General features: G+C 35.0%; 1 protein-coding gene across 4 annotated transcripts in view; it reads right to left on the bottom strand.

The window, feature by feature from the left end:
- Positions 1–202: 202 nt before the first annotated feature.
- LOC106466791 (muscarinic acetylcholine receptor DM1-like) overlaps positions 203–12,134 on the bottom strand; it is a 46,689-nt gene continuing 34,757 nt past the window's right edge. For 2 of the 4 annotated variants that reach the window (XM_022395439.1, XM_022395431.1), the window contains one exon: positions 203–3,231. In XM_022395439.1, the coding sequence (XP_022251147.1) occupies positions 1,181–3,040 (1,860 nt within the window). In that variant the 5' untranslated portion in view covers positions 3,041–3,231 and the 3' untranslated portion in view covers positions 203–1,180. The remainder of the gene's footprint in view (positions 3,232–12,134) is intronic. The other 2 variants (XM_022395435.1, XM_013927096.2) reach the window with 1 other exon arrangement.

The raw sequence follows: 12,134 nt of genomic DNA, 5'->3' as shown, positions 1-12,134 counted from the left end.
TATAGATAACGGTTAGTTTCTAAGTTTTGAACATTGAAGGTTTAACATCTATGTGAGTTGTGAAATGTTCGTCTTGCTGTAAAAATTAACGAAGTTTGAGAAATTTACGTAAATTTTGTTTTCATATCCGTATTATTTAATTTTCCATATGGCGTTTTTCAAAATATTATAAATAATATATTTCTATTACTTCCTTAATATAATTTGTTTGTTTGTTCGATGCTCAAGCTAAGTTTCAGACACTGAATTCATTATAAGCCGCGGCATAGCGGCTCATAGAATTCTCCGAGTTTTTCAAGTACAAACTTTTAGCTTACGGTTCCGTCATCGTTTGACCGACTGGAGAACTAATTATAGTTTTGAACTCACCAGGTCAAACCCTTTCGATTAATGTATTTGACCACGCCCAAGGTCTAATTGAATCACCAAGTATGATAAAACTAATACAAAATCTGTAGATGTATTAGTGTTTTGTTTGTTTCTTGTCTTGCTTTGTGATATAAGAATATTTTTTGTATTTCAATAGCAGTTAGAAGATCAGATAATACAATTTACTGTAATGATTTAAACAATTTATTAGACTTAAAAAGTCAAGTTGACATGCATTTAGAGACATTAGGTCCATATGACGTAGAAACAGCTAACTAGCTAGATTTACAGATAAATAAATGCACACACACACACACACACACACACACACATATATATATATATTTACATAAGCTAACAGACATATGGAAATATTTTCATGTATTCATAAAGAAAAGGCTAGAGAATCAAATGCTTACGTACATAAACAGTTTGATATATACATATATACACATACGTGATAATAACGATAAGAGACAAAATGAAGACAGATACAAAGAAAGATAAGTAGAACAGTCAAGCAGCTGAGTAACCAGAAATGCAATCAAATATTATAGATCAAAGAGAGTAAACACAAGATAATTTGATAAACGTTATAAATATACAGCTGCTGATGTTATTATACTAATATATAACCACAACACTGACAACCAGAAACAAATGCCCAATAATACGTGTAATTAATGCAGCTATTTCAATACGAGCCACTTGTTTTCAGGGATTTACTATAAACACTTCAAATAAAATACTGGATGTTGGTGTCAGAATTTATAACCTCATTACAACTGCTATACGTACACAGTTCTTATATTTAGTTAAAATAACCTCGATTGACAATGTGCCGTTTCTTGTTTTGCCATTTACAAGATAAAATCCTGGTATAGGTTCTCCTGAAGTTAGCATTGCAAAGTGCGTAACATAATGGATTCACTGTGCTGTTAATATAACAGAGATAATAAGCAAAATTCCATAATCCTTCCGGGATGCACTCGTCATCCGCACAATAGGATAAGGTTTTGACCAATACCAACACATTGTAAGGTGTCCACGTGACAATGAAAGCCAACAAGATAGCACTTAGAGTCTTAGCTGCCTTCTTTTCTTGTTTCCTTTCCTGTTGTTTCCGCTTTCTTTTGGGCACTCTGTTTTTGGCAACTTGCTTGTGGACTAGTTTGGTATTAAGCGGAAGTCGGATGGTATCAAGCGCCGATTCTGATGTTTTTAACGAGGAAAGTCGATATTGGCTCTCTCCAGAAATACGATGTTGACTGTTTAAAGCTCCCATGCTCTCTGAGGCTTTCACATTATGGAGACTTGTCTCTGCCTGGGTGCCTTCTTCTTCTAGGATCATTTTTATAGAAGCTTGTGATTCTCCATCGCCGACAGATGGATATGTCGGTAAGCGAATCAAGATAGTGTAGACAGAATCTGAAGAAAACGATCGCGAAGTAGGAGATGCCACTGTATTTGTTTCCATATCTTCAGTTCTTTTAGGTCCATTCCTAGTGATAACAGGAATTCCAGAATCTAAACGGCGCTGCGCCCTAAATGTTGCAGATGTTGTTCTTGAAGACAACTGAATGGGAGTTTCATGTGAACCCGGAGTTTCAGCTTCAGCAGATCCATGACTTGAACTGTCATCTTCCTGAACATCCTGATCCCTGTCTACTCTGCACCAAGACACCAAGGCTTGCTTCAGAGTTCGGGGGTGGCTCTTCTGAGGCTTGATAGCCTCCACGCAAAGAGAGGTTGGAACATAAGTCCTTTCCAGTGTATCACCCGGTACACATGAATCAGCTCTTGTTCTGAGATACTCCTCGGCTTCTGCCGGGTCATCACTAGAGGATGACTTTTTACTATCTGTCCTCTTTTCAGCTTGGAGTTGAGTGAGATCCTTTTTCCTCTGTTCTGTTTCTTGCCAAATGCGCCAGTAAAGAATGCACATCACAGTGACGGGCAAGTAGAATGCTGCTATAGCTGTCCCGAATGTTACATAGGAGTTTGTCTCCAAAAACTGAATGTGACATTCGTGAGCCTGAACCTTCCGTTGACCTTCAATATACGGCCAGGCGTATATCCAAGGTGGCCACAAGACAAGCGATATAACCCAAGCACTAGTGATCATAAAGGCTGCACGTTTAGTGGTCCTTTTGGCCCTATAGGTCAATGGTCGAGTGACAGAGAAGTAACGGTCAAAGCTAATAATCAGTAAGTTAAGCACGGAAGCATTACTACTGAGATAGTCCAAAGCAAGCCACGTGTCACAAATCATGGGACCCAATGGCCAGTATCCTAACAACGTAAATACAGTAAATAAGGGCATGGAAATGAGTCCTATCGAGACATCAGCAGCAGCCAAGCTCAACAAAAAGTAGTTGCTGATGGTTTGAAGCTGTTTGTCCATCTTGAAAGATATCATTACCATCACGTTTCCTACGACAGTCCCTAGACTTAGAAGGCCTGCGACCAGAGCTATCAAGATGACTTCGGCTAGTGAGTATCGGGACTCAGGTAGCTTGTTCTCTTCCTGAACAGTGCTGTTCACCAGTGAAGTAAAGTTACTTGTGATATCGTAAGAACCGAGAAGAGTAGCAGCAGACGAGTACACTAGGAGCTTAGACTGAACAGCAGGGTTCATTCTGTCAACAACTTTCCATTTGAGATTCGTCATCTCGGCTTCAAACAATTAAACTCAACTATGGCTTAATATATTTGTTCAAGATCATACAGAAGTTCACAGTTTAGAAGTTATGTTTCCTTCTGTTTCATGTGACATTACCCCTGGTTCATGGTAAAATCTATGTTTCTTTGCTGTAGATTTTCCGTGGGATACTTACTGTCTTTCGATTTTTACTGTTCATACTGGAAAACAAAAGAACATATATTAAACTACATGAATATTATAAACTGTGTATGTTTTCTTAGATATAAATCATTTATGTGAACAGCTATAATGCAATCCACGCACTTTCAGATTATCCAAATATGTAACGGAATGACTTATGAAAAAAGTATGACAATTACAAATTGACCTTAAACCTTAACTTTAAACAGAACAACACGAATTTCGAGTTAGCTTTATGTCTCCATTTTTCTAAAGCTATGTATTCGATGATTCATGGTTAATTATTTGTCAGTGTAAGAATAAGTTCAGGAATATATAATTTAAATAAATATTTATTGAAACCCTAACATAAATATGTAAGCTCAGCATATGTTTAAATTAAGAGCTTCGCGATAGGAAGATTTTACTTCGTAAACATTCTAGACGAGAAATATATATATTAGCAAAACTTATTTTTTTAAACGCTTTTTTTTAGTTCAGTTTCACAGTAAACTTAACAAAGCACAGAGTGATAATAAATAAAAGTATCTACTTATATTGTTAATTCTTCTAACGCTAACTGGTGTTTATTATTATAAAGATAAGACGCCCTCTGTAAGACTCTTGTCGAAGTACTGTGAAGCGAAATATTGAGTTACAACAAAAACAGTATTCCGGAGATTGGTCGTGTCATATTTATTTTAGAAAGTATGTTTATTTTACTGATTAACGGTTCAATCGTCCCTTAGTTAGGAATCCTAGGAAGCAAAGTCTTCCATCTTGTGATTTTAGTAATTAACGGATGAGTTAATTGTGAGTATATTTTCAGGCTGAGGGGAATTTTAACTCGACAGCTCCTCGACCTGAATATTCAGTTCTGATATAAAATCACTAGTGCTGAATAATATGTGCATGGTTTGTGCTTACTTAAGCGTCATAATTAAATGTGTTAATATTATCATAAAACTTGTATGTTTGAAAACCTCTTTTTACTTGTGCATATACCTTAATGTCAAAAATAAACCTAAATGATACTGAGAAGCGCGCTGTAGTTATCAAAAGATACTACATATTCAGGTGAAAACAAATAAGACATTTATTCATATAAACTGCAACTTATAGAAATACATTTCGGAATAACTAGCAGTCTCTAGAGAGGAATGTCTAATTATGTTTATAAAAAAAAAAAGCTTTGGTTGACTTTAAACTCCTCGTTCCTTGACTTTCGAAAAATTGATTAAAAACAAACAAATTAGAAATGCTGTTTATCACCTTGCTATGCCAATCTGTACACTAGTGAGTGGTTTCTCGAACATTAATTTATCTGGCTGATGACTGTTTGCATCTCACAATAACAAAAGTAGTAATACATTAAGATTAACATCTGATAGTAACAAAGGGCTGCAAGCTAGAACTACTTTTGAAACATGATATACATCTATATTCACGTCGAAATTTTATTTGACTCTATTATTATATATATTTTTCTCTGATCTGAATTTACAAAGAGAACTGCTATGGATTTGGTTCGTCGATAAAAACAACAAATGAGAATAAAAGAGTCGAAATTCATTTTCCTATATAGAAATTTGATAAGAAAATCTTCCAAAAACAAAATCCGTGAAACTGTTAACTCGCAGATCTTATTCGTGGATACTTTACATTCAATAGTTTTCCCTTGTGTATAGAGGAAAGGCTTATGTTAACTCCAAAGTGGTGAAAAAATTTAATAATGCTTGTTTGTTTTTTAGGGTGGGTAATCGAACCCTGAATTTTAGCATTGTATATCTTGAAACTTATTGTGACCTACCGAAAGACCTTTAATAATATAACAGATAGCGTGAAGTTTTAGAACTCCTAAATTCGTAGAGCATTAATGTTACTTAATGTGAAAGAAGCTTACGATTTTTGGAGTAGAGGCTAAGCCTAATGAAGATGATTCAAAGCTGCTTCAAACTGATATTTCTAAAGATTCACGAATCCTTCATAGCATTTCATCCTCAACCGGACACGTTTTTTAAAGTTACAAGGTTCAACTAGAACACTACATTATGATAAACTCATGGGGCTGTTATACTATTTTATTCTGAGAGCTATATAGTGGGGGATTCGATATATTTCTAGTGTTTATGTTTGAAAACAACATATTTGAAGCAAAAAAATAAACAACGACAGGAATACAGACCGTACTTGTGGATACGCGTCCCTAGTTTACCTAAAGAAAGTTATTACCTCTTCTAAACTTAAAATAATATTTTTTTACGTGTTTACAAGGTTTTATTGAACAGTAAACAGTAGAACTTGAAAGGCTGTTGGACTTAAATAAACATAAGTGAACCATGTTCTTAAAGAACATATATGTACCTTCATTCACCATGAAACGCCGATAACCTTAATTATTTCCTTATATAAGAAAAAATTCACCTACTCATAAATTAGTAAGCCTGCTCTACATAAACGTATATTTCACTTTCATAATGAAAGGAATATCGATATTTATCTTATTATAATTTGGATTCAACAGCGTAGTTGTTTGTCTTCGGGTTTTCGTGAAAAGCTACATAACTGATATTTGCTATAGTCGTCCCTAATTTTCAAGTATTAAAGGTTAGACAGCTACTCAACATAATCCACTGTCAACTGTTAGACTGCTCTTGTCAGACTGAATAGTGGAATTTGATCATGCTCTTTCTTTTGGCAGTAATGGGACGGATCTCATATCCACAGTTCAGCACGCTAACCACTGTGCCACGCTCGAGTTGCGTTAGTTAGCATAAGATCGGAAAAGCGAGAACGCAATTTACATAGAATAGAGATGTGTATTTTCTTACAACAAACCCACATCGGGCTATCTACTGTATTAACCGAGGGAAATTGAAACCCTGAGTTTAGGGTTGTAAATCCGTAGACTTACCGCTGTCCTACCGGTGGACACAATATAGGTTCCACACTTTAACTTTGTTGAACTATGAGTATAAAAATATCTATATAGTTTCAAATATATTTCCAGAACCAACTAATAAGACTTTTAGATGTATATGAATAGCTCAACGCATTACTTTACCTAATATTAAATATAATTTTATAATAACTAGCGAACCCGTCAGTCTATGGCCCCTTTTTACTGGGCCACTATAATGCAAAGTTAATGCTTGAGCTACTATTTTTCACTTTTTCAATTTAATGATCATTGTCGCTATAATACAATTTTAATTTATTTAATCAAGTTACGCACGGTAATTAGTAGGCTTATTTATTTATGTGCTTTAATGCAAATTATTTTCAAATTTAGGGTCCACTTTCGGGGAATGCCCGTAAAAGTGTTTTCGCGAAATACCCAGGTTCTTCAAGGGATTGGGTGAAACGTTTTACATTTTTACAAACTTTGGGAACGAGATGATTAAGGCCCGGCATGGCCAGGTGGTTAGGGGGCTCGACTCGCAATCTGAGGGTCGTGGGTTCGAATCCCCGTCACACCGAACACGCTCGCCCTTTCAGCCGTGGGAGCGTTATAATGTGACGGTTAATCCCACTATTCGTTGATAAAAGAGTTGCCCAAGAGTGGGTGGTGAGTAGTGTTGACTAGCTACCTTCCTTATAACCTATCCCTGCTAAATTAGGGACGGCTAGCGCAGATAGCCATCGTATAGCCTTGCGCGAAATTCAAAACAAACAAATAATGTCATTCCTAATGTAAGGAGCATAAGATTGAACACAATAATCCAAATGTAGCCTAACCAGTGACATATACAGTGAAATTATAACCTCTTAAGACTTACATTCAATATCTCTGTAGATACAACCTAAAATCCTGTTAGTCCTACCACTAGTAACGGCACACTGCTCGGATGTCTTAAGAGACATATCTACCATTACACCAAGATCCTTTCTTCCATGACACTGTTAAGGTTATTCCCATCGAAGTTATATTTATAATTTAAATTATGATAACCCACATAAATTATCTTCCATTTATTATAATTAAAACTCACCTGCCATCTATCTGTCTAACTCACTAGATTATCTAAATGATTTTAAAGCAACAGTATCCTCTTCACTGCTAGCAACACGCAAGACCTTAATACCATCAGCAAATTTAAGTAATTTATTGACCATTCCTTTTTCTATGTCATTGATGAAAATCAAAAAGTCAAAAAGAGCAAAAGTCTTAAGACTGAGCCTTGAGGTACCCCACTTGTGGCATTAATTCTGTTTGACTTAACTCCATTTATAACAACCCTCTGCTTTCTACCATCGAGCCAATCTTCTGTCCAATTTGCTAACATATCCCTGACACATATAGAGATAATTGTTTTATAAGACTTTTATATGATACCTTGTCAAATGCTTTCTGAAAATCCAGATACGCCAAAGCTATACCCTTACCCTCATCTACATAAGCAGTAACCTTTTCAAAGAATATCAAAAAAATTGTAAGGCAGAATTTTCCCATAGTGAAACAAACCATGTTAACTATCCAATAAAATTCTAAACTTTGTTAAATGACTTTATAAAGCATCTTTTATCAAATTTTCCAAAACGTTTCCGATAGCTGATGTAAGATTAACGGCCTATAATTACTGAGACAATTTTTATGACCTTCCTTGAAAAGAGGAGTAATATTAACCAACTTTCAATCCTCTGGCACCTGTCCATTGTTTAAGGACTTACAAAAATAATAGCTAGTGGCTCACATATCCAATCCGTAACCTCCTTGAAAACCCTTGGAGAAATATTAGCTTGTCCAGGAGCCTTGTCGTTCTTTCAATTTCCTATTTTGTTTTCTTAACCAGCTCAGAATTGATGCAATAATCTTGTTCGATCTTGTTTCCAACTATCAACTGTTCAAAATGAGAAGTACTGATTAAATCTTCACTAGTAAAAACTGAAGAAAACGTAGAATTGTGGCAATAGACATCTTTTGGAAACTGGGTGTTTGAAGGCCTATATGTTGTACTACTACTCTCCACAACTCGAAGAAAGGGGCTTCTTAAGATGACATTTCCTCTGTTTGTCAATTTTAAAAGAAAAAGGTAAAAAGTAAATGCAAGATGTTTATGCAAAAGCAAGTATCATAGGGATGCCGATAATACTGATCTGTTTTCAAAGTTTAAATTTAAACAAGGGATATAATTATTACAAAGAAAACAATATTCATATTGGAATTGAAATATTTGGGCAAAGAGAACTTTTGTACCAAAAGACCTCTTAAAATTTTGTATATTGAAATGAAAGACATAATTAGCACACAAACAACAGCCTCATGTTCCCTATCTGTTGTATATTATCAGTGACTGCTTAAATTCTTTCCGCGCTTATATCATGTTTGTGCAATATTTAAAAAAAAAGGCGAATGGTCAATTAAATCGACTTTTCGTGGCACCATTGAAAGTATTGGATTTTTTGGATTAAAAGGTTATAGCTCAATGATAATTTAGCCACCACTAGAAGAAAGTCATGGTTACTTACTTTCGAAGTCCAGAGATCACAATTTAATAAAAATATATATACCACAAGGAGAAATATATCGATACTTCTGGGATCGAGATTTCGTGAGCTTACAGGAGATAAAGTACCAATATAGGAAAGTGATAAATAGTTTTAAAGTTTAAAGGTCACGAGTTAGCAATAATAACAATCTATAGAAGAACATTATTCGTAACAGTAAATCAACAGAAATTGTACCTCGTCGACTTACAGAAAACATTTCATTAAATATAATTGGATTCAGTTGTGTGTTTGTGTGACTCATAACTCCTTCTAAATCGTTAGTCGCACCGACTACTAAATGGTAGCAAATTAATCGTCTCGTTTGGTTTGTTTGTTGGCAGTGAAAGACTAGAGGGATGGCAGATAGTTATCACCACTCACCGCCAACTCTTGCATTATTCTTTTACCAACGAATAGTGGGATTGACCGTCACATTATAACACCCCCACGTCTGAAAAGGCGAGCATGTTTGGTGAGACGAGGATTCGAACCCGCGACCCTCAGACTGCAAGACAATCGCCCTAACCGGCTGGCCATGTCGGCTACGGAAGGACATTGTACTGTTTGAAAGGGTTCAGATGAGGGTTACTAAAATGGTGCCTGGGATGGAGGAGTTGTCGTACAAGGAGAGGTTAAGATCCATAAAAAAAATTTTTTCTTGAAAAAAAAAAGAATAGATAGAGGGGATTTGGTTGAGGTGTTTAAGATTGTAAAGGTAATTAATAGTGTTGATGCATTATCTTTTTTTAAGAGTGAGAATAGCAGGACTAGGGGACACAAATATAAATTTTATGAAGGTAGGAGCCATATTCATCTAAAACACCTTTAATTTTCTAACAGGATGGTTAGCCTCTGGAATGGGTTGCCTTTGGATGTTGTGGAGGCAGTAAATTTAAGTGAGTTTAAAAGAAAACTTGATAACTGTATGAATGATAAGGGCTAACTTTAAGATTTTTTAAAATTTATTTATTTAATAAGTTTAGTTTAGTTTAGAGGATGGACAGCCGAGATGGACCAACAGGTTCCTTGTTATGTTAAAATTATGTTTCTAGCATAGTCATTCACAGGAGGCAACACAGAATTTAATATTTGTTGTGTTTACGATTTCTTAAGTAAGATACTGTTAAGTATTTTAAGAAAAACTATTTCCGTATGAACCAAATTCCTTGCTTTTCAGGCGTGGATCAATACGTTTAGGTTTGTTATGCCTGAACCTACAGAGACACCGGAAAGGTTAGTGAGTATGACAAACACTGCTAGTAACTAATGTAGCATGACGATATACGTTACCTCTAGACCACTACGATTTTTAGTACACGCAACGAGCAGTTCGGATTGGCTTGGCTTTAGAACTACAGCATAAGTGGTTATAACTTTAATAGTCACAGGAAAACTGATAATCAGTTTGTATCCCCTGGGGAAACGGAAAGTAACACTTATGTCAACATAAAATACAATCAAGCTAACTAATGATATTTTTAGGGTTGTTCAATGTTTCACCATCTAACTGTCCATCATGATTGATTCGTGAAGTTTAAGTTGGTCTTCATTTGAACAGGATGAGTCCAACAACTCACCCCGACCCTGTATATCATCTAGGACGATCTATAGTCTGAAAATATGAAAACAGGTAAACCTCAATATTTATTCGCAATTTTTATATTGGCCTGAGATGGTAGTAATTTATTTTGCACGTTACAAGTATCCCTCTGTCATTATTAGTACTTAGATAAAAAGGAAGTTGGTAAAAATATTTATACCATGTTGATGCATGATAATATTCCTTGGACAAGGGTTTTACACTATAGCAATGAAGCCTTACATGTATTATCGTCCAATAAACTACGTTAGTATGCCCTTATCTTACACGTAACGGGAAATGGTCATGATTTTTTTTTTAAATAAGGTTCCATACAACGTCTTCATCACAGGAACAACACACTTATTAGATTAGAATAAAGAATTAGCTTCCATTGTAATTTAGAAAGAATACTACCAGTTATCCAATTATCAGCCACTTTTCAGACTATTATTCGGTTATTTAAAACAAAGCTAGTTATACGAATGATATAGAGCAAAAAAAATTACTAACTGCTTTAGAACAAGAAAAGTTAATTAATAGAGTAACTTAAAACAAACACACCTAGTTAGTAATTAGTTTAGAATAAATACAAACAGGTTTGACTTATACAAAGGAATCACAAACAATTATTCTGATAGCTTAAAACAAACACAACTGTTTATCTGATTAATTTAAGACAAATACGACAATTTAAAGAATTAATCTAATACACAACCATTTATCTGGTTGATATTAAAACAAATACAACTATTTAGCTGGTTGATTTAAGACAAACACAACCATTTATCTAGTTCATTTTAAAGCAATCACAACCATTCATCCAGTTGGTTTTAAAATAAAAACAACCATTTATTAGATTGATTTAAAATAACCTTAACAATTTATCCGGTTGGTTTAAAACAAACACAACAATTTATCTTACTGTTTTAGAACAAACATAATGAGTTCTCAGGCGAGCTCGAAACGATACTGACATGTAGGAGAGTTGCAGCAACAACTCTTTTGTAAGTTGTTTACTCTGTATTAGTTTTCAATAGTTAGGATATAATATTTGGGTACTTCTGCGACAATATAGTAACAAATGATAATAAGAGTTTCTTTAATTGTCTTTTAATAGTTTTCGCGCAAAGCTACATAGAAAGCTACCTGCGCATATACATTCTTAATTTTAAAATGGTGGACTAGAAGGAAAGCAGCTTCTCATCAGTACCCATCGCCAACTCTTGGGTTACTCTTATGCGATCACATAATGGGATTTGACCAACAATCTTATAACACAACCTCAACCCAAAAGTGCAGAATGTGTTTTAGCGGCAACCGGACACAAATCATGAATCCTTGAATATACAGTCCAGTCACTCTAACCACTAGGCCACGCCTGACCCCACTAATTATATACGACACTACAGTAGCAGTCAGCTTCCACGCTACTTGTAAGTGCATTTCGTAAATCAGTTTCTAAATGAGAACATTAACAAGGTTTCTTTTAATGAAAAAACATATTCTATGATCATTTCCTTAAATGCAGACTGAAAATTAATTACACTTTTTTTCAGGACTTTTGAGCCACCTATGTATTACGCTGGATTATTTTTAGGTAAATAGGGGAAAAATTAAAATGTTAACGGAAGTAGGGGTCGTTGGTTACTCGTATAATTGCTATAAGAATTATCCACAAAATAAATTCTGTAATAAAAAGTACACGAGCAAATAAAGCGATACTGGTTGGATAGCTTTTAAAACGATTTTCAGTCCCTACCTTGATTGGCATTGTGATCCGTAGAACTAATGTTTGTTGTTGTTGTTTTGGAATTTCGCGCAAAGCTACACGAGGGCTATCTGCGCTAGCCGTCCCTAAGTTAGCAGTGT

The sequence above is a fragment of the Limulus polyphemus genome, unplaced genomic scaffold, assembly GCF_000517525.1.
Source record: "Limulus polyphemus unplaced genomic scaffold, Limulus_polyphemus-2.1.2 Scaffold76, whole genome shotgun sequence".
NCBI lineage: Eukaryota > Metazoa > Arthropoda > Merostomata > Xiphosura > Limulidae > Limulus > Limulus polyphemus.
Note: the sequence above shows the minus strand (reverse complement) of the source record. Positions and strands in the feature narration are given on the sequence as shown.